Consider the following 25440-nt stretch of genomic DNA (forward strand, 5'->3'; position numbering starts at 1 on the left):
TGTGTGTGTGTGCGTGTATGTGTGTGTATGTGTGTGTGTGCGTGTGTGTGCGTGCGTGTGTGTGTCCTCTCTGTGTTGTTTGTCTCCCTGAGCACAGCACCCTTCCATCAGTCTGAAAGACTCAGTCTCACATGGCGTAGTGTGAACAACAACAAAACAAACGTGTGCAAGTAATCAGCCAGTGAAGGAGAAAGCAGGCTACATATTAATCAGACTCAGAGAGTCTCAGCTGGACCTTCCTGATTATTACAGCAGGTCTATGCAGACCATATTTACTTGGGGAGATTTCTCCCAGCAGTTGAGAAATCACATCATTACCATCAATGTGTCCAGAGAGATTGTTGCTGAGCCCCAATATACCAACAGACAGCCTCCAATAAGTACCTGGGCAGCTGTCACTGTAAGCATGCTCCGCTGTGTCAGTTTAGCTGCTAGCACTGTTCTCTCAAGTGGTTCAGGTGTTTCAACCCAAGGACTTAATTCAGATTAGTAATGTAAGATTTTCTAATCTTTTGTTTTTAAATTGCATTTGAGCATACATTCTGATTTTGTTGTGAATAATAATAATATTTATCATCTGATTAGTCAATTTATATATATATATATATATATATATATATATATATATATATATATATATATATATATATATATATTTAACCTTAAAACCTATTTTTCAAGGGAGACCTGGCCAAGACAGGCAGCAGCAAAAACACAAAGTTACAGACGGAAATACAAAGAGAGACACAGTACAATTTACAAAGCACAACATTTTGGATTAAAGTAGAAACCATCTATGAGTCATATCTGGGACTCAGTTGTTCAAACAGCCGAGCTAAAACATCGACATCCTATAGAATCTGCTTAGATGTCTTTTATTTTAGATTTTAAAACATTTAAGGACACCAGCTCCTTGAGCTTTAAGTCATTCTGCAACAGATTCCTACGTTTCCTTTTGTCTATTCTTTTGTATAGGCATACTTCAGGTCACGTGACTGCCCAGTTTACCCCTGGCGAAAAAAAAAACATGGCGGACATCCCTTCTATTTTCGGTGGAAAATGCAATATTTTAAGATAGTTTGAGGCTTAAGTGTCGTTTTGATAACCTTTCTGAAGACAAATGTACATTGTATCTTCATAATCTTTGTTCGGTTTATGTTTATGATCTTTAGTTTGTTCGTCTCGCCAGAAAAACGTTGGGACATTACGTTTTCTACTGTTGCTATGGTGGTTGCTATGGACGCTATCAACAACAAACCGGAAGGAAGTGGATGTTCGGTTCGTGGCTCTTAAAACGGGTTACATCAGACCCTAGACATCAAACTAAGCTCGTATGCAATAAATAATGATTTCTGTTACATTTTTATGGATGTCTTTCATTACAACCAAATTTAATAAAACGATTGGAACAGATCGATGCATATTAGCAACATTATAAACTATAACATGTAACAATCCTTGATACATAAAGACAATACTGTACAGTTTGTGTGATTTATATGATTTTATTTAACAAAATAATCCTGACGGATTAGATTAATACCAGAAAATGTAATCAATAAAGTAAACAGCCGGCGATAAGAACTACAAACGGGCGCATGACACTGACATCAAATAATGACGTATTGATAATCGTCACTTGTGAGCGACCTCTTTATTAGATCTTTCAGGGGGTATTTACTGATGTTTTTTAAGGTTGGTTGCAAAAACACATCTTAAATCTGTGTTAACCAAAGATCCCATTCCAGGAATCTAAGCAAAAACCCATTCAAAAAGGCCATTATGCTATGGTCTGCCAGTGTACTGCTGACATGCGCAATCGTGCAGTCACGCCCACTGTCGGTTTAAAGGCCGAGGGCGCATTCACTATCGATTCAACACCCCCCAATTGAAACACTTTTATCAAAACATCAAAAAGGGTGTTAAAAAGTGTGAAAATGTTCCAAAAGACAGAGGGTCATTCTCCACTATATGCTGTGTGCTTTGTGAACAAGACTGATGTTAAAAACTCCTTTTAAAGGTGCTTAAAAGAGCTAACTTGACCATTTGAGGCCTAGCAGAGACATGAAGCCTTTTGACCTGTTCAACCCTGTTGCTCTATGAAAGACATTAAACTGAATATTAAAACAATGAATGATGACAAATTAGATTAACTCTTCTATAAGGAAAGAAGGATAAAAAAAAGTACTAGGATGAATTAATATGGACAAGAGTATAAGAGATTTTTACTTTTAGCCATAATTCTAAACCAAGCACTTAAGGCTGTCCTCCAAGCATATAGTTCCCCAGATTTTATGATATACTTACACCAAAACAAACAAACAAACAAACAAAATAAATAAATAAATAAAAACATTTGATGTACTGGGCTTTGAAAGACCTCTATGAAAGTATGACTGCAAGACCCCATGCCTATGAAATGAGAATATTTAAGTTTTTGGCTTAGAGCTGAACGACATACATCATTGGAAAGGTCTCATCCTGGAGAGTAACATATGTGAAGATGAGGTTTCAACATGACCCCTGTTTTGAAATAATGACCTTTGAACCTTGACCCAAGGGCATGTTTGAAGGCTTATACCTCAGCAACAAAAGGGGCTACAGACATGGGAATAACTGTTTTAGAGAGGTCTTGGAACCAAGTATCATGTGAGGGTAGTCAGCTTACCAAAACAACAGGGGGAGCTGCTATATATGGTTAAAATACATTTTAACAAATGTATCAATTATTTTTTAAATTTCTGATAACATAAATGTGTTAACCATCCAATTAAACTCCCCTGTGTACCCTCATTTAAATATATATTACTTAGGTAAGGGAAAGTGCCTGAATGTCTGAAATTTTTGCAAGTGCTTGGATGAATTCAGTTTTATTCACAGCAGATTTACAGTTCCAGAGGCCAAAAGTAAATGAAGGGTGGGTAGAAGAGGCTTTCTTAAGCTGAGCCAAGTTGTTAAGATTTCGTTGTCTATGACAGATGTGTCTTTTCCTGTTCCCATGAATGACAGAGATTTCTTTGTAGCACATGTTGCGTTTAGCAGATGACCAGAGGAAATAGGCAAAGCAGTAGTCGGGGATGCCCGGGCTCTGTAGCCACGCTTCAGTTTCGGATTCAGACTCTTTTAAGCTTGGATTTTGGTGAAAATTCAGCTTGCAATCAACAGAGGGTGTGACACGCGTCAACTGCCTCTCCTGTTGATGCTCAGAGAATGAAACTTAAGTGCTCAGCCCAAACAAAGCCTGACAACGACCCACTATCAATATCTAATCAAAGCAAGTTTCGATTCACCCACCTAGCGGACAAGACCTTCCTAGTTTTGAGATCAGAACTTGTTCACATTTCTCATCTACATGGTAAGGTAGCTGGTGCAGTCAATTCTGGCCGACTTCAGCCAGAACCTGTGGAAGGAGTTCCAGTTTGCAAATATGCAGCAGCAAAAGACAGAAGAGCTATATCTGCTGTCATCTGACTTGGGTGTTGCTTATTTGTATGCTTTGGCGTTCCTAGACCCAGTATAAGAGTTTGTTTGTTTCATTTTGCTTTGTCTATTTGATTTAAAGCACTGGTCAACTCTTTTGTTTTTCAATGTGCTCTAAAAATAAAGTTGGACTGCTTAGTGGTAACTGCTGGCTCTACAACAAATGACACTTTTAGGATAATAAAGATGTATTCAAAGTCGCTTGTAGAACTAGGAACCACTCATATAAGAGGGCCAGCCTCGTGTTGTTTGATCTTTCAGCTTTAATCTTTTTTTAATGCTTTTTTTTTAATTGTTACTTTAGCTTTCTAATAAATTAATTGAATGACAAAGTCAAAGTCTCCCTCTAAAATGTAGTCTAAGTAGCATTAAATATAAAAACTCAAGCACAGGTATTCTGCTGTACACATGCACATAGGTGTTAAAAAGACAAAGTGAGGTTATAATCCTGCCCCACAGGTTTCAGTGTTTATGAGCCTACTGGGTTTCAATACTGGCACTGAGATCACACATGCCTTCAGTGTACTTAAGCAGTCCTAAGTTTAAAAAGGATGTGATGTCGATCAGGTTTCCTACACAGGGATACATGTTCTTCAGCAGGACTTCAGCAGTGTAAAACAACACTGATCTCAGTCTTATAGTGTAGTACTATACTATATTTAAAGAGGTCATATTATGCCCTTTTTGGGGTTCATATATTTAATCTATGTACCTACTAAAGTATGTTCACAATAGATAAAGTTATAAAAAAGTGTCTGTTTTCATGTACTGCCGCTCCATGCACCGGCTCTCTTCTGACTCTCTCTCTAAGGCTCTGAAGTGCCCACGTTCAGAGTCCCCACGTGTGCCAAGTCTGATCTGATTGGTTGGCCTGTCGGCTCTACCGTAATTGGTCAGTCACTCAGCACGGTTCTCGGCAATGTCCCGCCCCTTTTACCGTATTGGGAATGCAGCCACTTTGGCTCCGCGTGGCGCATAAACATTAGCATCTTAGCACTACTGTGATACCGCAGACTACGTCATATCATGGGCGTGCTACAGAAGTTAATGGGCGTGCAACATGAACTGCTGGGCTTGCCACAACGAGCCAATGGGCTTAGATCAGTGATCTCACACTGACAAGACGTCACACAGACACATTTTTTTCGAGGGGGGCTAGAACCGAGCGTTACATGCAGCTAATGCTACAGCTAACAGGAGGACGTAGGAGAAGTTTCCACGGACTTTCAATTTTTGCAAATAGATGTGCCTAAACATGCACAGGACACATGGAAAACACACTAAAGAGCATATAAAACCAGAAGAAGAAGAATATGGGACCTTTAAATACACTCAAAGTCAGACCTTTCTTCTCGGGCTAAATCAAAATGTTAATAGTATTGAAGAATTTAATGCACAACTTGACTGCCTTAAGAAAAATACTTTTCTTAACATGTGGTCAGCCTAAAAAACTAAAATAAATCCTTCTAGAGAAAGATGTGTGACAGATGTCACGCATAAAAAATAGGGCCAGAAACCATTATTAATACAAAGAGACCAAAGACGGAGAGTAGATATGTAATAAAAAATAACGAAACAAACCACCCTGACGTCTCTTCCTGGCTTCAGAGATAAGCGAGGTATTTCAACAGTCACTGATGAAATACTTTTTGTATCATTGAGTAGAGAATTTTTCCTTGGAATAGCGAATTTGCAATTACAGTCGATATCTTTATCCTGTGTCTGATTTCAAACGTTCGGCTGCCTCTATGACAAAAAGAGGCTTGTATCATAAATATTATGTTCTCACAGCGGAGATAAGACTGAACAAGTCAGAGGTAGTGACTGAGCATTTGTGCTCCCACACACACATGCACACACAGGTTCATACACACACGCACACACACAGTTTATGATTTAATATAAGATAAAGATCCAGACGTAGCAACATTCAGAGTTTGGTTTTCAGTCTATCTGCTCCATAATAAAAATAATATAAAAAGGTCATAGTGATGAAGAGCACTGATACAGACCAGCTGAAACCTGACTGAAGCACTCTTGTTTACATGGTGAGAGCTTGGATTTCTTTAATAAAATTAATACTGTTTATTTTTACTTGTCAGATAAGCCTGATTTTAAAGGTTAATAATTGATGTCATTTAAATCACTATGCATTTGTCTAAGGTTTATTTTGGGGCTTTCCATGCCTCCATTTAAGAGACAGGACAGTGGACAGAGCCAGAACTCAGGGCGAGCGAGAGCGGGGGAACGACATGCGGGAAAGGAGCTACGCGTCGGACCTGAACCTTGGCCACAAGGACTTCGACCTCAGTACAGGGGGCGTGCACACCGACTAGGCTACCGGCGCCCCCTCTGATTTTTTAAGATTTTATTAAAAAGACTGCAAAGTTGTCCAACCTGATATCTGTTCACGGTTGTTTAACATGGTCACTATCTTAAGAGCAGCTACACAGCAGACCGTATATCTATTTGAATATAGATATATACTATTATTTTAAATGCATATTAAAGAGGAATGACAATTATTAATGAGATCATGAGCATTGTGGAATACTATATTTCTATGCAGTAGGTTATCCCAAGTCAGCTTTACTTTTATTTTCCATCAATAACTTATAATTCAACATCTAACAATAGATTCAGTCATGAAAGATATATAAATCAAGGCATTTTACTAAATGTCCACTCATGCACAACTCTTTTCTTGTAATGAAAAAACAAATGCTTAAATAACGTCAATTATAATAGTAATAGCTCTGTCTACTCGAGAGCCTGGCTTCTTCAGTCATTTCACATCCATTTTTTTACATTTCTGCCAGATAGGACATGCTGTATGAAAGATCTGAAGTCTCAGGTTTAAGCGTTGTATAGAGTTGAGTGTCATCAGTGTAATATTAAAAGTCTATGCCTTGCCTTCGCAGGATTTTCCCAAAGGTTATGTAAACAGTCAATAAGAAGGGACCCAAAATCCTCATGATCTTACATGTTTGGCATCTTTTTGTTTCTCCACCACGTGAGCATTCTCGTTGCTGGAGTTAGCAATCTGTTATCATCACCACTGATATATTCCACCCTCCATCGTTTCAAACTAATAAAAAAGGAGCAGTAATCAGCTGATTATCTTTAAGAACGCACAAATATGTCAGCTTACACTAATTCAAAATGAATAAAACAAGTAGCAACTCCCCAACAATAAACTTTTAACATGGTTTTGGCCAACACATGCTACCACACTTCAAATTAAAACCCACCAATCAAAAGACACAACAAGCAGCAAAAGTCAGAGGTCAACATCGCTTGCTTCCCTGTGTGTCATCGTGTAAATTATGAATGAATATAGTTTCTTAAGAGTGTGAGCTGAAGTGATAGAGGGAGAGTTGACACGTGAGTAAAATGGGACCATATGAGGCTTTTGTCACTAAGTTAGTCAAGTTGTTTCCTATTTGATTGGAAATGTTTGAGCACACCTTTAACAAAATTGCACATTTTTACATAACACAACCGGAAGATTTCAGGAGTCCCTAGTGTCCCCGGTTTACACTCTTTCAAATGAAATGATTTTGTAGGCAGAGAGACATTAATCATCATCAGGGGAAAGACCTTCACTGTAGTCAAGGTCAAAAGAGAGGCCATGATGTTGCCTAACAGGTTGTTGACTGTTGTTTTCACCACTCTGACAGGATTCATTTGTCTGCAAATGTACTCAAGTGTACAGCACTATGTACACGCAATCACACGCCTTTTCAAACTTCTTTACATGTCTCATTTGCATCTATATGGGGTTGTTGGTGCATATCTGTCGAGCTGTTTTTCACTGATACCAACCTGATGTCGTCCAGTATTGTTTCACTGTCTCCTTCCAACACAAAGCAGGAGACTGTTTGTCTTCATTCAGTCTCATTATGTCCATCCAGAAAGTGAAAGCCTCACAGGAAAAACATTTCACCAACCTTTTATTTCAGCCTAAAAAAAAATCATGTACAATATGTGCAGTTGTCCCTTTTTATTCATATTTGTGGGAGCCTTGTCATCCAAATATGAATTGTATTCCGCTAAATACAGGTCTAAAAGTGACAACATGTGGCACGTTTGGTTTAATTTCCCATTGCAGTGAGCCAGCTTGGCTGGCTTGTTAATGCACCTTTCATATGATACAGTAATAGTGTATCCACTCCCACAGAGGGTGAGCTTTCAGTCTCACGTGACTGTGCAGAATGAGGAAAAGGAAATGTTCAAAAGAATCTGAACTCCATGCTTGCCTGAAGCCATATCTAAAATGGGATAATTGCACAAGAAACACCAAGAAGGTAATACACATTTGCCTGTTTTGGACAAACTAAACCATGTCCACATAAAGGGGACTTATCCCTGGTGATGGATTGGGCATCAATGAGGATGATTCCGTTTGAGCAGCAAATGACACTTTATGAATTAGTAGTCCCTGGGACTAGTTCTGTTTATTTTTTCGACCTTTGACGCATGCCTGACACTAAGGGAAAGCAGCTCTGTTAATCCGCGTTTTGGGAGCCTGCTCGTGACTCATTTAGTGTCCCAGGTCCGCCCTGTTCCAGCAGGACTGCAGGGGCCACTTCATTCTCGGAATCAGCGCCTCGTAACCGCGTATGGAGACCAAGTCCTGCGTCTGGTGCGCAGCTCGATGTCCTGAAACCGGTTCCTACAATAATTCAGAGCATCAGGCTCTACCTCTGCCTCTGTGGGGAGATAAAACATGCGAAACACAAGTCGGAGTGTTTCGAAAACTCCGAACAGTGAACCCCCTGTGTCCAGGTTGTTTCTCCGCTGAGCGCGCACTCCTCCTCCTCCGAGCATCCGCGAACATGTCTGCGAGTCTGCCCCCCTCTAAAGCCCTCTACATCGGGATGGAGGTGGTGATCGCCGTGTCGTCGGTCATCGGGAACGTGATGGTGGTCCTGGCTGTGCGTATGAACCGGTCTCTGAGAGATACCACGTTTTGTTTCATCGTCTCCCTGGCCTTGGCTGACATTGCGGTCGGGGCTCTGGTCATCCCGCTCGCCATAACCATCAGCATCGGACTCAAGACTCACTTTTACAGTTGTTTGCTGGTTGCCTGCACGGTACTCGTCCTCACACAAAGTTCAATCCTGGCGCTGTTGGCCATCGCCATTGACCGCTATCTTCGAGTCAAAATCCCCATGAGGTAAGCACAAAGGTGAATTCTTCTACTTTCTAATCGTGTCTGATTGAGAGCAGCCTATGTTTCAGCACAGCTCGGACGAAGGGCACCAACCAAAGCGCCGGCTACAGTGTCGTAAATGGTTTTTATTTTGACTTTGATAGCCTATGTAAATGTGTGTCTCATCATTTTACTCTGACAGTTTATTCTTACTAATGAAGGCTACATGTATCTGCTTTGACATCTCTAATATCTCTCCTGGAAATTAGCCTGCCAGAGACAAATGTTTGTTTTTTTAAGATTATGCCAAATAATTACCTTCTTTTGCAAGGTGCACAAGAGAGCCCCTAAACTTGAAAACATCCCATAACCCCATCAAAAGATGTACAATAGGGGGAAATGTTCTCTTATTTAGCTCCACAATATTCAGAAAAATATGACTCTAGAGTGCTTTAATTTAGTGATTCTCTCTAAATCTGGATTATATCTAGTCATAGATATTACATACACATTGCTCCATACATTATGCAATGTATTTATATTACATGCAGGTCCAAACAAAGCCTAAGCCTCATTCTACATTTTAAAAATACTGAATTTCACAGATGTTTGGAGCTGTTTTTGCAGCCTGAGCTAAAACTGCACAAGAAACAAGTGGAGGTCATAAATGTTGCATTTTTCTGACCTTATTCCTTTAACTAACTCAATGGTAAAATGACAATGGCACTGTAGTATGGTGTTCACACTCATAAAGCTTATCATCCTCTTCTCTTCTTCCCTCACTGTTATTACACTGAAAGCTCAAGTTATCACTTTAAGTTGGTTCATTTAACAAAAACCCTGGAACAAGTCGGGTAGAGAATGCATGATTGGTCAATGGCTCATGGTGGCTGCTTGATGGATTGCATAATTTTTCAAGCTGGAGAACAGCATAGACATGCACTCATACACACCACACTCTGTCACACAGAGGACAATTAACACAGGCTGCAATAAACAGAGGAACATTTATGTGCTATTATCTCATTATGATTGCAAAAGTATAATCTAATTGTATATTGTATACTATATCATATTATTTAATGAATAGTATTTTTAATATCGTATTTCTTATTTGAATATTTGGTTTTAGTATTTGTATATTTCTGATATTAGGCATCTACAGGCTTGCTCCAATAATATTTTATTGTACTTGTACAATGACAATAAACATATCTTATCTTATCTTATCTTATCTTATCTTATCTTATTTATGTATCTCTGTGTGGCAGGATGATCTGCCTTTTCAAAATGCAGTGGTTACCTTCAAAACATAAAAATGTAATACCTTCTTGTTGCTGATCAGTTTTTGTCGTTCACTCTCAATCTGGACATTTTTAGATTTTAAGCACAATTGTTTTACTGTGAAATTGTGTCCCCCCTCCCCTAAACCTCTCCAGGGACTCTAGTGCAGTGGTTTCCAACCCCCCACTAGTAAGAAAAGCTGAGCCTCCCCCCCAGGATCCACACAAAATAAGTGATACATTGCTTTCAAAAATTTACATACATTTAATTAGTTTTCATCAATAAAATTCTACCAGAATACGACCACACACTTGTTCTTACTAGAAGACATTTGTAACCATTTCAAAGTAATGTTTAAAAGAAAAAATCTTCATATGAGCAAATCTAATTTTGACAACCTCGGAGCAAGCAGAGTCTCACGTCCCCCCTGAGATCTCAGCCCACCCTCCCGAGGGGCCCCAGACCCCAGGTTGGAAACCAATGCTCTTGAGGGACACTGTTTAACAGCCACTGATTGCTTTTTGTAGCAGAAGCACACTGTCAGGATAAGGTTTGTGTAGCTCAGATTTGAGAATGTAAAGTATTGCGAGTGTGCTCAAGTGAAGGATAGGAGTTGCAGCTTTGAGATGAGGATCAAAATCCCATTAAAGTTAGAGATTGATGGAAGAAAGTGGTATCCAGAAAGTATTTTTTTGGCAAACAGGCAGTGCAAGTCTACAAGTGTGCAAGAGAGGGATAAAGTGAAACACAGTCCGCACTTACTCTTTAGGATTAAACGGCAAATAGCAAAAATCCACATCCTAGTCAACCACAGAGACCTTTCACATCCGTTCAGCCATGACTCATTCATGGACCTGTCCAATCACAGACCATCATGTGGGAGAAACAGGACAAGACATGAGTGGATTGCACATAGTCATGTTGTGCAAAGACTGAGACTAATTTCCTGTTCTGAATGACAAATATGTCTTAAATGTGTCTATTTTGATTCTCAGAAAATGTGAGATTTGACAACAACTATGCCTTGTGTCCTGCTGCAATTCCAAATCCCCAAGACAGGAAGCAGCACATTTTAACAAGTTAAGTTGTAGACATACAGCAAAGAGCACAGAGCAGAAAATCGTTCCTCCATCACCTTCAGTCTACTTAAAAAAACACTACTTTTTGCAAATACTACTAGACACAACGACTTGTGAACCCCCCTTTTTGCCATCACCATCTTGTTGTTCAAAGACCAGAAGGGTTCGTGCAGGTGGATGGCTTTGCTATGTCTCTATCCTGAGTGACAGGTCACTGTGGTGGAGACTTGTTAAACACAGCAGTCATTATTCTAAATTATACCCTGCTTTAACAGCAATGTTACTCTGAACGGGACCATAATTGAAAAAAAAAAAAAAGATAACACTGTATAAAAGAAGAGTTTAAACCAGCAATTAAGACCATTAAAGTTCTTATTAAAAATATTTTCTGAGGTATTTCCCCACTGGGGATCTATAAAGGACTATCTTATCTTATTTCAGAGAGCTAAGAAGTCAAATATCTTCAGATAGATTTTGAGATAATCTCACTTCTTTTTACTTCCAGTGTTGTGGCTTCCTGTTGGTCATTTGACAGAATGTGGGTTTGGGGAATCAAAGAATTAAGATTCAGTTACGCCGTCAGCAGTCCAAATATGTTTAACAATACAGAAATACTTCATCATACTTCAAATCAGTTGAGTCAACCCATTTTGGCCATTGAAATAATTCATATCATAGGCACTTCAACACTGGCTTCACTTTTGAAACCACAAGGATACGTTCACTTTTATTTATATGCAGTACATTCTATTACACTATGCTAAGTTTCACTTTTGTTGTACAACTTTTTAACCACTCAGATGTTGGGTTCGGTTATATTAAAAAGTAGATGTTTATGATATTTTGCCTGTGACTATTATTATCATCACAACCAAATTGTATTCCGAATACTAAAAATGTATGAGCTTGAAGTAAAATCACATTCTGATTTGAATGACATGAATTTAGCTAAAACGGTATCATGGAAAAATAAAACATTGTATACACATTGTCAACTCTGTCTGTTTGTCCACTGAGACTCATCACCTTTTTTCCCCCTTTGTTGCCATAGCTATAAGCGGGTGGTGACCCCGCGGCGAGCTGGCACGGCTGTATTATTGTGTTGGCTGGTTTCCATTGTGGTGGGCCTCATGCCCATGTTGGGCTGGAATAACCTGAAGCATCTTCGTAACAACGGCACCAATAACACTGGAGACCTTTTGGTGACCTGTCAGTTTGAGACGGTCATCAGCATGGATTACATGGTCTACTTCAACTTCTTTGGCTGGGTGCTGCCCCCTCTGCTCCTCATGCTCGCCATCTATGTAGAGATTTTCTACATGATCCACAAGCAGCTCAACAAGAAGGTGAGGACTTCCTCTTCTAATGTAGGACAAATCCGATTACATGATTAAAAATGGCGCAATCACACAGACAACTGTTTAGCAACCCTGATGTCAACTAATCAGACTAAAGCTATACGCTGATGATGTTCTCCTTTAATTCTCTGGCAGGTGACAGCGAGCCACACAGACCCCAGCCGTTACTACGGCAAGGAACTCAAGCTTGCCAAGTCTCTGGCCCTCGTTCTTTTCCTCTTCGCAGTCAGCTGGCTCCCCCTTCACATCCTCAACTGCATCACCCTCTTTTGCCCCGCCTGTGACAAGCCAATCTTTCTGATATACATCGCCATCATCCTCTCCCACGGAAACTCAGCCGTCAACCCCATCGTTTACGCATTCCGCATCAAGAAATTCCGCACTGCGTTCCGGAAAATCTGGAAACTGTACGTGCTTTGTCAGGATCCAATCGGCCGACTTCCTCAGAGAGGGAGTCAGGGAGGACAGAGTCATGAGAGGAGACTGAGGCAAAACGATGATGATGATGATGATGTGTGACCTTTGGAAACATATTGGATTGCTGATAACTGTTAAGTTTCACTCCACTAGTTAACTGAGTGGAGAAGACTCGGCCTTATTTGTATGCTCGAGGGATTACTGGTCAAAATGGCCTTAATGGCTTGAAGAATGCCCGAGGGGTGAATGAGATGAAGGAATTTCATTGTGGACTGTCTCATCTAATAGAAGAGGAAGAGGGCAGGAAGACAAATCAGCATGCTAGACTGACATCCTGAACCAAACTTTGATTTAAAAAATGATACATTTGTCAACTGACCGACAAAATGTTTTTGATGTCATATGGGATAAGGGGCTTCTCATCAGCTTCAACACAAACCTGTTGAGCTTGAATCAATAAGTATAAAATTATAGCACATGCAGGAAAGTAGTTGTATACGCTGTAAAAACCCATTACGATTTCACGTGAATGATCTCAAATAGTTAAGTGTTGCATTATGTGCTTAATTCAGTGGTCTAAAGGACAGAACATGTAACGAAGAGGAACCAAGGCCTTGTGGTGTGTGACTTGAGAAAACCAGTGGTCAGCAAGCAGGAAGTTTGCAAAACCAGCTTGGTTTTAAGAGGTGGACAGGAACACAGGAGGTACTGTATCTCTGAGTGCATGGATGAAGAATTGCAGGGAGGACTCAGTTGGAGTAAATGTCATTAGAGGCAAGCCCTTTATATATATATATGTACAGTACGAGGTGTTTTCTAGGGGTTGTGAAGATTATGTTCATTGTTAAGTTTCTGAGGCCTTTTGTATAGCGGAATGACTCATACTAGCCAATATTTGTAGCTTAAACAGCATCATAATGAAAATGTAAAAGCTGTGAATATATGGACAGTGGTAAAAACCATCCACCTACCTATTAGTTACTAAGTCACTGTAGCTTCGTCTGATTTTTGAAGGCTGTGAATCTACCAAGTCTTGTACATTAATACCATTAACTTTTCTGGTTTACAATGATTGTACCTATGTGCTTCTTCTGTACATGTATACATGTATCCTCAGCCCCTTCCCACTAATCACAGGGGTTTACTGTTCCTTTACGTGATCCCCCCCCCGATTCTGTATGATGAGGTACGCATACCAATGTGGTATCATAATACAATTTACATTTATTTATTACTTATTAAGTATTTAGCTTGAGAATAGGGGAGATTTAACAAGCTGAGACTAATATATGTATGAATGTTAATGCAAAACAGCTGTAAAATGAGTGAGCAGCCCCCCAAGCATCTCACTGGATTGTTTTTAATGCCACAGATAACTCGATAAAAAGTAAGAGAAAAAACTCGATACAGGGAAGCCTATTTTAAATTTATAATAATGTAAGTGTGGAAAATCGTAAATAACTTTTTTTTATTCACATTTTTTTAAAATTACTACAGATGTGACAGATGTAGCATCTTCTTTCCTATTCCCAAATCCAGACGAAAGGCATCAGTGGTGGGAGGCCATTTCTGTGCGCATGCTTTGATCTTCTGTCATACATGAAAAACATGAGGAGGTTATGAGAAGGCAGAAGTGTGAGAGAGACATGTGAAATGTTACGAGGATTATTCTGTTTACAAGGGGAAACCAGCAGGCAAGAGTGGCAGCTGAAGAACCCACCGAGAGTTTTTATCTCTGATGAGGTCAACATGGAGGCCACCTAGATGCTTTCCCACACAATAACCAGGCCTGTTAATGTCACTGTGTTGCTCTGTCTTAATCTGCTGTTGCGCATCGTGTTACATCACACACACACACACCACACACACACCACACACACACACACACCAAACACACACACACACACACACACACACACACACACACACACACACACACACACACACACACACACACACACACACACACACAAAATGTGTTCAAAGCCACTATGTGTAGAATTTGTTAAAGGTGTTATTGCTAATTCTCATTATTATGATAGCATTGGTTTTTGAATGTAGAAAAATGGGACAATCATGGACACAATCGGTACAAAGTCGGTACGTTTGTTTTCGCCTATTTATCCTGTGACGTCGGGTCAGGCCAATATACGGACAAAGTGATAGAGGATGGAAAATTTTGACTTTTCACTGGATACCTTATATGTGTTCTGCAGTTCCAAATATGTGCTAATTTGTGCTAATAAGTAGTAGTCGGTATGTTTGAATATTTTTTGGAATCACTGCTCAGTTTGTAACTATCACAACTACAACAGTGCATTTCTCCATTAGTATGTTATTCACTGATAACCTTATTAAAGTAATACATAATACATATCAATAGTATGTTATTGACTTTTAGACCTGGCGTAGGTCTTCAGTATCTTTTTGATAATGCCACTAGGGGCGCCAAAGTCTGGCATTTTTAATTCTAGACTTAGTGGCTTTAAGTGTTGATCAGTTTACTTCAGTGTAAATAAAATTAACATGATCTGTGCAATATTCCTAAATGTACACTAACTATATTAGTAAATCTTTAGCTTAAAATTGTTTATGTGAACGATTTGATCCAGAACCATAGCGCTGGAGCCTCAAAGTAGTAGGTGCTAATATGATGATGTTTTGTTTATCCCTTATTGTGAAGGAAAAGTGAATAAATGGGAAAACAAGATGGAGTGAACACAGAAATCAGATTGTTAATATTGGATGAATGTGTACATTGTGTCAATGCAGCTGGTTTTACTTGCTGTGCTGTTGGGAAATGAAATTCCATCAAACACATGCAAAATGAAATAAAGTTGCTTTTGTTATACAAGCTGACTAAGATGAATTTAATTACTAGAGTGTTCAGCGGTTTTGATAATTAAACAATAAGTACTTTGCAGGTTGTAACAACAAAATTACAAAACTCATTTGACACAGAGGTTTTTCTCTCTGTGTCCAAATAGGTAAGTCATGTTTGTCAGTTTTTATCCCAGAGGGCCCTACAATCTGCTACAACCCCATCACTTATTGTCCGTTGTCTGTTTCTCAGTATGAAACTTGTACCCGATATGAAACAGCTACTCAGTTATTTGTTAGAGCAAAAAAGTGTAGCAAAACTTTAATTACATAGACCTTGTTCTCAGCAGTCAAATGTGCTGCACTGCATTTTAATGTGTTTCTTTATGAAAACATTTACTTCACTTTTCTGTATGTACGAATACTATAAAAAAACTTTAAAAAAAAACATCAGATCATATTAACCCCACATGCTAAATGACCTGACATTTTAAAGGACACACTTTAAATTGAACTTGTGTTTATTTTATTTTACATACTATTAATCCCTGTGGGGAATTCTTGTTTACGCTCTGTTATTACACATAGGTCCATAATACACACATGCACAAACAGGACGTGTGGGTATGCATTGGTGGAGAGATAGTGGGGCTGCTACACACTGCTACACAGGGAGCATGCCAGAACTGCTGGGGGTTCGCTGCCTTGCTTAAGTACTCTGGAAGTGCCCTGGCACCTCTCCAGCTACCAGACCAACTTCCATAATTTGGTCCTCACCAGGACTTGAACCGATGACCCTCCATTTTCCAACCCAAGTCCCTGCAGAATGAGCTACTGTTGCCCCCAAATGAGGCTAGCAAGTCAAAACTGGTTGGAGTTGTTAGTTTTTCAATATAGCAGATTTCATCATAGGTCTCTCTGAGGCCCATTCATCATTATCTTTGCATCATATCATGTATGAAGACCCTTAGATCAGGTACTTAGACATAATGTCATTTAAAGTCACAAATATCTATCCTATAAATAGAGAGATTGAGTTTTAACTCTTCATGAGGTCAAGCAAATGTACTCCTCTAAACCTGCAGATCACTTGTAGCTGGTTTAAAAGCCTGGGGGTTCGAGGCCTCTCCTGCATTGTCTTACAGATTTAATGTTTGGTTGGTGCAGACTGCAGCAACACAGGGACACACTGATTTTGGAAAACAACAACTTTACTATGGAAATGAGTGATAAAGTGTATTGGGGTAACGTGTCCATCCTCAGCTGCTGTCATGTTTTTCACAGATTAATCCAACAAGTCTGTTGTTGCTTCTATATTTCCTGATCCAGGCAGGATATTTATGCCTCTTCTGCATTGTGTAACATATGGAGGGGTTGGTGTTAAAACCACACACTGGGACGCACATATAACACCGTTGCAGATACATTGTGTAAGTAGAAAAGTATTCATGACGGTGGTGCTGTTTCAGAACAGCCATGTGGAAAGGACTAGTGGTTACTTGTTCATCCACCTTCATGTTATTCATCCACAAATGCTTCAAATATTACAGATTCATTTATTTTGAGGTGCATCTTTTTCTGTTTGCTTTTTTTTCTAAATGTTAAACATGTCTGCCACTAATGGCAACCAAAGGACAGGAATGGTTGCCGAAGAAATCTGTAGACAACAAATGACGTGTCGTCACTTCACAGACTTTAATTGGCCAATGAACTACAAGTCTATTTCTCTGAAGATATTCTATCTACTCTTTCTAATGATGTAGCATTGAACTTGTTAAATATCAAACAGGCAGAACAAATACATCTCAATATGAAATACCCGGTGTATCTCTGTGCTAACGTTAGTATCTGTCCCATGTCACCTCCATTGATAATAAAGACGTGTAATAATGAAGTAAACCTGGTTCTTACCCTGTGTGTTCCAGCTGTGCAGATGCAGAGATGGGGTGCTGTTTGGGGCAGAGGGCGTCTGTGATGGAGAGGAGTTCACTTTCAGGCAGGGTGGGGAGGAGGAGTCGCAGGGCCTCCAGGAGAACTTCAGGAGAGACTTGACTCTGCTTCACCAGCTGAGACGCAAAATCCAGATCCTGTGATGAAGAGCATGACACAGGGCTACCTTCAGTACAGTGTTCTTCTTACCCTGGCTTTACCGTTAGATTAAATATAGAACTGCAAATATCACAGACCTGGTCACAGTTTGCATAAAGTCTCCTGAGCTCCATTTGTTCTTTCAAATATTCTACGGCTTGATTGTTGGCAGTCATTTCTTTCAACCTAAAAACACCAGAGCGTTTCAACACTGTAACATTTATTGGCCTCTGTGGAGCCACAGAATTCCTCTTTACTCCTGAGGTGACATTCCAGCTCACCTCTCAGCCAACACTGTGTTGTTGGTGTGGTTTGATCTTGTGGTAGCTCCAGTTCTTTTCACATAAAAAGCATTGAAGTGCACCATTAACTCAATCTGCTGCTGTTGCTTGATGCACATGGGCTTCGTCCTTTAAATGATCCTCAGAATAATTTTTAAACAAAACAGTATTTACATCATCAGAATAAGACAGATGTGGGTGTAGAAACGTCATTCCCTGAATAAAGGAAGAATACAAGGGAACATTTTTAATCATGTCATTTAGCTCTTAAGCTAAACAAAAACAAACTAAATAATGTGCATGGTGAAAATGATTGTTTTTTCTTCTTCTACATTTTACAAAACATAGGTCATCTGAAAATGTAATTCCAGAAACTATAAGACAATTTTTTATAATTTAATTTGACTCGTCATTCAAACAGAAAACTCATAATCTTCACCTTTTACTGCACTGACAGAGTTCCAAATGCATTAAGCAGAAAAACAGACGCCATGAATATTTGACAAAAACAATGTAGTAATTTACCGTCCGAGCCTTTGCCACTGTAACTTTAAGTAGGTTCTTCCAGCTGTAGCCAAAGTAAGCAATGCTCTAATCATAAATGCAGAGTTTAAAAAAAAAAAAATTGAACAATTGAATAAAATAACGTGTGATTCTGTGTTCACCATCTGTTGCTCGCTTTCCTTTCTCTGAGCTGCCAGAGTGGTGTGCAGTTTGGTCCTGGAGACGGCGTGGGGCAGCACCAGGCTGCGGTCCATCACAGACAGACACTTCTGAAACTCCAGTTTCATCCTGAGACGGTCATCTTCAGAAAGTGTCAACTGGGATGAACATAAACAACTGAAACATAGGGAGAAAAGACTAGCAGTTAAAAACACTGGGGTTTGACCTTTGACTTTGATGGCTGAGTTTCTTTTGTGAGTTAAAAATGTGAAACAACAATGCAGGACAGTAAAATTATTATTTGTGGGAAATGTGCTTTGGGAGGAACAGTCTGGTGTCTGACCTTTTGATTACTATCTGAAACTCCATCTAAAGTGTGCAAATCATGTGAAACCAAATGTAAAAAAACAAGTTTCATATTATGCAGTAGGTGCTTGTTCTAAATAAATACATTCATTTATATGTATAATCTATCTACCTCTCCCAGAGAGAACCTGACCAATAGGGAAAACACAAACATTCATTTGTATGAATACTCATAAATAAATGGGCCGATGTTATCTTTACACTGACCTAAAGAAAGCTCTGAAGTTTTCTCTGAGCTCTTTCTGCTCCTGCAGCTCTCTCTCCATGGCTTCCCTCAGAGCCTCCCTGGTGTTCCTTTCCTTCCTGGTGCAACTTTTCTTGGCCCTGCAGGAGACCACTTGTTCCTTGTCCTGCCTCTGGTTCTATCTGCAGAAGGGAGTGCTGCGCTCCTGTGGACGACAGTGTTAGCACGGCCTGGTTAGCAGAGGGCTGGATAGCTTTGAGATCTGTTATGGAGCCCTGGATCACACGCATGGTCACCTATTGGACAGGATTAAAACAGGGAGTAAATTAAACTCTACAACTCAGAGCTTTATTTGTATGTGTTTTGAATGTATTTCTTTTGAATTAGGTCATTAAGTGCCTGAAGTGTACTGTCAGTGTCACCTTGCGGATGTCAGCAGCGGCCTCCTCATCCAGGTTGTTGATGAGCTCTGCCAGCTCCAGACCCTGAGCTGTCAGTAAGTTCTGCCAACAGTGCAGGTGCTGAGCTACATCTATCCTTCCCTCCAGACCTTTAGAAAGACCTGACAGATCCTTCTGTCTCTGTTTGTGAACCCGCAGCTGGAGAAAGCCAAGTGAAATTGAATGATTTGTTTTTTTCTATCTAATGCAGGTGTTTGGAATAAAAGCCTCAACATGTATGCTCTCCTCACCATGTCAGAGATGAGCTCCCGTCTCTTCTTAATCAGTCCACAGCGCATGGCTCCCCTCTCCTGACTCAGTGCCTCATCCACTCTCTTCCTCACCATCACCAGCTCCTTCTGGGACTTCTCCTGTAGCTGCTCTATCTGCTCTGCAGGCACAATGCTCCCCCTGGTGGAGAGATGTAGGTAAGACATTGGAAGCAGCTGCCCTACAGGTAGAGCTAGTGAAAAAACTTCTGTTTGGTGTTACTTTCTGTACCACAAAAACAGATTCACTTTTTAACATTTGTGTTCACACTTCTGTAGAAGCTTATTGTGCTACGTTAGCACAACTATTGATGGATGGTAACCAACCACGTGATGTCACTGCTGGTAACTACGATGGGCCCTGACCTCCTGATGTGAGTGAACCAGCTGTCCAAACTGCTGGAGGTGCTGGAGAAGGCGTCAGAAATCAGGCTGTTGAGGCTGTGAAGGCTGTGCACTAAGAACTTCCTCTGTGCATGACGCTCAGATAGCACATAGCGCTGGTTAGCAAGGACAACATCCAGCACCTCCTCTAGCTGATCCTGGACAAAAAAGGAAAGGACACATCTCATGTCAAATCTCATTATTTATTTATTTTTAATGTTTTGCTTCAGCAACAACCTGTTGGATAATGCTATTAAATAAAAAAATGTATGTACTTGTAATAATGGCAAAATATATAAACACGAGCATGCAGTGAATAAGTGATCTTATCATTCTCAATTAATCATCTTTAGCATTCAAGCCAACGTGTACATTAGAAAAATATGTTTTACTGTAATCTTGATTAAGATGTTAGGGGTTGGAATTAAATACTTTTCATAAAAGTTGCAGAAACAACACAACTCCAGATTTAAAAGATTCACTTGTAATTACGTCATAAAAACAGGGGAGCCGCCTGTGTGGAAAGGCTGTTGTTGATAATGCAGTCAAACTTAGAGAGTGCAGCATAACATCCGCGGTAACCAGATGCACAAAATGATCAAATAACAGCATTAAAACATTTAAATGTAACTTGTGACATCATACTCCAATCTTTACATCTAAAATGAAACGTAACAGCAGACATCTTCCTCTCTCTCTCTCTGAACACCTGCAGAGCATACAAATGCTACTTGCAGCACTATCTAGAGCGGTACAGAGCAAGGGACGACTGTCCACAAGATAGATGTTTTTAAAATATATCTTTCTTTTTTTAAACAGTCCAAAAGTATACATTTGTGGCTGTAAACACTGTCATGGATCATTTAAATCTCGTGAGTTAACATTCAGCATTCCAGATAAATCTGGTAGAACATGAATTAGTTCAACATTTAAATAGTAAACTCAGTACTCTGACACTATATTTTTCACTTACTTGACAGGTGAAGTAATCGTGCTGAAGACTCTTGGTTGTACTCTTCTCCAGTTCGCCCTGGTGGCCTCCTCCAGCTCCTCGGAGAAAATCTTGTGCAGCTCGACCCGACGCCACTCAATGATCTGCCTCTGGAACTTGGCTGAATAATAGCTGTATAATTGACTATTACTTTGGATCCAGCTGAAGAGGTAAAAAGTATATTCTGTTATTGAGTGTGGATGTAGCATGCAGAAAATTAAAACACTTACACATTTTTGAAGAAATGTTTTGTAGGATTATAAACATGAAATAAACTTCCACACTTACCAGACAGAGTATCGATGGCAAATGTCTGGTAGCCTCTTTCCACCACTCTGCCTTCAGTTTTTAGGGCTGCTATTCCAGAGATGGAGTCCCTGATAGCCACCTGAGACAGGTTGGTGACCCCAGCTTGGCCCAGGTTGTGAATTAGGAGGAAGAATGTCAGCTGAGGTGGATCAGTGTTGAGCTTCACCTGAGGAACATATGTTGGTGTGATAACAGTATGAATCACTGGATAGTCTCCAATGTGTTGATTTACAGTTTCATATCCAAACATTTCAATTTAGAAAGAACAATTTTCATCTTCTGACACAAGTTTCTTTACAAACCTGTGCACACTTGGAATGGAGTGTCTGTAGACACTCAGGGGCTGGATTCACAAACATTTTCTTAAGATAAAACTTAGGAAGTTCTTAAGAAAAGAGTTAGGAAGATTCTTAAGAATGTTCTTCAGTGTAATTCCTGATTGTTTTCTTAATAACTTCTTTATTTTCTTGCTTATGAACTTCTCAGATGCTGCGGGCAGGCATATATCCCTATAAATAAACTGGACTTGACTACATTTTTCTCTGTTGCTGTTCAAAGGAATACCAGTAGATGGCGCCCTTACCATGGAGGGCCTCCTGCGGCCAACATGTCCATTGTAACCTCCATGAATGCGCATGAATGGGAACATCCCCGTCATCAGTGTATGTGAGTATATCTGTGAGTGTGTAGGTGTGACATTAAGATTAAGATTGATCCCCGCAAGTGGAAATTTCTGTTTTTACACTCTGTAAGTCATGCAACACACACATAGGCTGAAGTATATACACACATGCACAAACAGGATCCTCTGGACATGCACTAATGGAGAGATGTCAGAGTGAAGGAGCGGCCCACAGCGGGCGCTCCTGAGCTGATGGTGGGGAGGGGGTTTGGTGCCTTGCTCAAGGGCACCTCAGCAGTGCTCAGGAGGTGATCTGGCACCTCTCCAGCTACCAGACCAATTTCCATATTTGGTCCACGCCGGGACTTCCGGCCTACAGACTGAGCTACTGCCGCCCAAGTCCCATGGTAGGTGCGTCTGTGCTTTGAGTTGATATGATATTATAGATGATACTAGAAACGCACAGTATACCTCGGGTCTGCTAACTAACTTTCAGAAGGATGCCGTTCATATTTTGATTGAAAGATTAAAATCATAATTTGGCCACTGACATGCTACAAGATAACAAGCTGTATTTTACACCTAAAGTTTTTCTCAGCAGTAATATTTCATATAACATATAAGATCAGGGTTGATGTTCTTGTAACAGCCGCTCAACAGTAATGTTAAAGGAAAGAGAAATGAAGACGTATGAATATTTGGAATAATACTTGTTGAAAAACTATGAACACGAAGCATACTTTTTGCTTATTTAGATAGGACTAGGATGGTTATTGCACAGAAAATGGAACAGCTTGAGGACTTCACCACCACGAGAAGCCCATGCAGCTAGGCAGAGCTCACATAACCCCTGAGGAGCATCTTCGACGCAGAAGGGCGGGTGAGTGCCTTTATTGTGGCATACTAGGACACTTTCTCTCCACCTGTCCTTTTGGCACAAAGTTCCCATTTTTGGTTTTGAGCAAAATCTGTACCTGTACTGTTTGACTGTGAGGAAGACGTAGTGCGAAACGATAGTCCCTTGCACATTTTTCTTTTTGCCATAACTTGCCTTAACTTACTTGTGTGCTCCAGTACTGTTTTTAGATTCTGCCTGTGTGACAGAGAGTTCATTGGAGTTAATACATTTCACTCAAGTGAAGTACTTTCAAAATAATTTCATTTCATAGTTCCAGCTTTTCAGATGTGAGGGTTTGCTGCTTAACCTCAAAGAAACGTTATAATTACATTGTATTCTTCATTCCTTTGTAGTATTGTTGGCTGAACACATCACATTGTTGAAGGGTCACTATGGGTTCTGGGCAATGTTGAAAGAAAAGTTATCAGACACATTGTCTTGTCAATTATGGAGGAATAGATTGTTATATTACTCCCAAGTTATCATCGGATGCAGACGGAGGGACTGTTTTTTTTGCAGGACTCTGAAACTGTATTTCAACAGCTTCTTCTGACAGGATGTTTAGTAGGCGTGTTCTTGTTTGCATAGGGGACTCATTCATGTTTCATGTGAATAAATTGTTAAAACGTGATTTTAAAAACATTTGAGAAGAATCTGAATGTCATATTTCAGTTACATAATACAAAACTCAGTTTAGAAGTTGCACTTTTTTTTTATGAAATTGTTTTAAGAAATTACAAAAAAGTAATGTTTGTGCTATTACAATCAAGTTTTAAACACAAAGAAAGCTGCATATAACATTTAACATTTCAATGATTTGTTGTTTAACTCTTGATTGAACCCTGCAGATGTAGAAGTTGTATCCAACAGTTCAAACGTGTAGTATGTTGACAGCACATCTGAACATTTCATTTATAGATCAAAGCACATTAAAATGAATGTCAGAGTTAAGAAAGCTTGAGACATGATAGCATTGCACCCGTAGATTTCAAATAAAACACATTCAAGTATTTAAAACCATAGATACATTTAAAAACTGAACTTGCATTTCTTCATTGAAAAAAGTATCGATATGTACAAATCCCAAAGTTTGAAGATGGATTTAACAGTCTAACAGTTGTACTTAATCACTGCAGAAATAAGAATCACTTGGCAATAGTGTTGTGGTACTCCAAATCGGTCTTGGTCTCGAGACCAGTTCTTGAAGGTCTCGGTCTCGTCTAAGAATCGAAAGCATTTTTACTCAGACTCAGACTGGGCAGACTCCGGATTTTAAATCAAGACCAGTCAAGACCACCACTGAAAGGCTTATATGTTTTCCTCGTCATTACTGTGATTAAAAAATGTTTTTCTCTTCCTAGAACAATTATTTTCCCCGTGATGGCCGCAACCTTTCCAGTGTTACGATCCAAGTGAGTGACACACCCACTGAACACTAGATGATGTGTTTTCAGAGATATTTATGGCTTCAGTCTCCACTGCCTTGGGTCTTGGTCTTGACTCGGCCTCGAAGCACTCTGGTCTCGGGTGCTGTATGTCTTGGTCTCGGTTAGTGTGGTCTTGACTACAACACTACTTGGCACAATAAATTGTACATACAGAGGCAGGTACAATTAAAATGAAATAACTTAAATAATTATTTCTACATTTATTTTAACTCTCACTAGTACGAAAGAATAACCCACAGAAATACAAAATTTTAGCTAAAAAATAATCTAGTTTTTTCTTTTTTTTTACTATTAAGTAAACATCAATGTAGTGGGGAACAAATCTAGAAGTGTGATGCTCTAATAATGAATGATTTCTGGTGAAAACATCTGTTTATGAATAAAAGTGAAAGTTACTTGTGTCAGTCATATCAGTGTCTGTTTGCTTTCTAACAACCTTGGCACAACAATTATTCACATTATTTCACAGACAATGATTTTTCTTGATTTGAAAGTTTAAATGACTTCAAAGATTTAAAACAATGATTGCCTTAACCTGTGATTTAAACTAATTTAAACATCACTCAAATATTTAGTCTGTGCAAGATTGTATAAAAGAGAAAGTGAGTGAGAGAGCTGACTCTAGTTTAGTGTAAGATCAGTGATCAGCTGACTTCCTGTGTGATTATAGACAGGTCAAAGGTGAATATGGTGGCCCCACAAGGTCATCTGGTGAAATTTTCTTGTTCGGGTAGGTGAAGATGTACATTACAGAGAGGCTGCTGTGGCAAGATTTGGTTTCAAACTTTGACTTTATCCTGAAAGAAACACAACACACAGAACATTACAGACTGTCACAAGAGATATGAGTGACTGCAGATATACAGTAGTTCTGTTTCAAATGATTTGAATTAAATCCATGGTT

The 25440-nt window shown here is 39.5% G+C and overlaps 1 protein-coding gene and 1 pseudogene across 1 annotated transcript; one reads left to right on the plus strand and one right to left on the minus strand.

The window, feature by feature from the left end:
- Positions 1-7578: 7578 nt before the first annotated feature.
- On the plus strand, positions 7579-15627 carry LOC132977461 (adenosine receptor A1-like). Its single transcript, XM_061042035.1, has 4 exons — positions 7579-8659; positions 12050-12344; positions 12492-14226; positions 14327-15627. The coding sequence occupies exons 1-3, from the start codon at positions 8103-8105 to the stop codon at positions 12873-12875; spliced, it is 1236 nt and encodes a 411-aa protein (XP_060898018.1). The 5' UTR covers positions 7579-8102; the 3' UTR covers positions 12876-14226; positions 14327-15627.
- LOC132977222 (limbin-like) lies at positions 15618-22226 on the minus strand (annotated as a pseudogene).
- Between the last annotated feature and the right edge of the window lie 3214 nt (positions 22227-25440).

This window comes from Labrus mixtus, chromosome 7 (genome assembly GCF_963584025.1).
Source record: "Labrus mixtus chromosome 7, fLabMix1.1, whole genome shotgun sequence".
NCBI lineage: Eukaryota > Metazoa > Chordata > Actinopteri > Labriformes > Labridae > Labrus > Labrus mixtus.

What these genes read in the sequence shown, in the direction of transcription:
- LOC132977461 (XM_061042035.1), top strand. Translation starts at nt 8,103, where the DNA reads ATGGAGACCAAGTCCTGCGTCTGGTGCGCAGCTCGATGTCCTGAAACC. An exon ending in CGAGTCAAAATCCCCATGAG is followed by an intron (nt 8,660 to 12,049) that starts GTAAGCACAAAG and finishes TTGTTGCCATAG; the next exon opens with CTATAAGCGGGTGGTGACCC. An exon ending in ACAAGCAGCTCAACAAGAAG is followed by an intron (nt 12,345 to 12,491) that starts GTGAGGACTTCC and finishes ATTCTCTGGCAG; the next exon opens with GTGACAGCGAGCCACACAGA.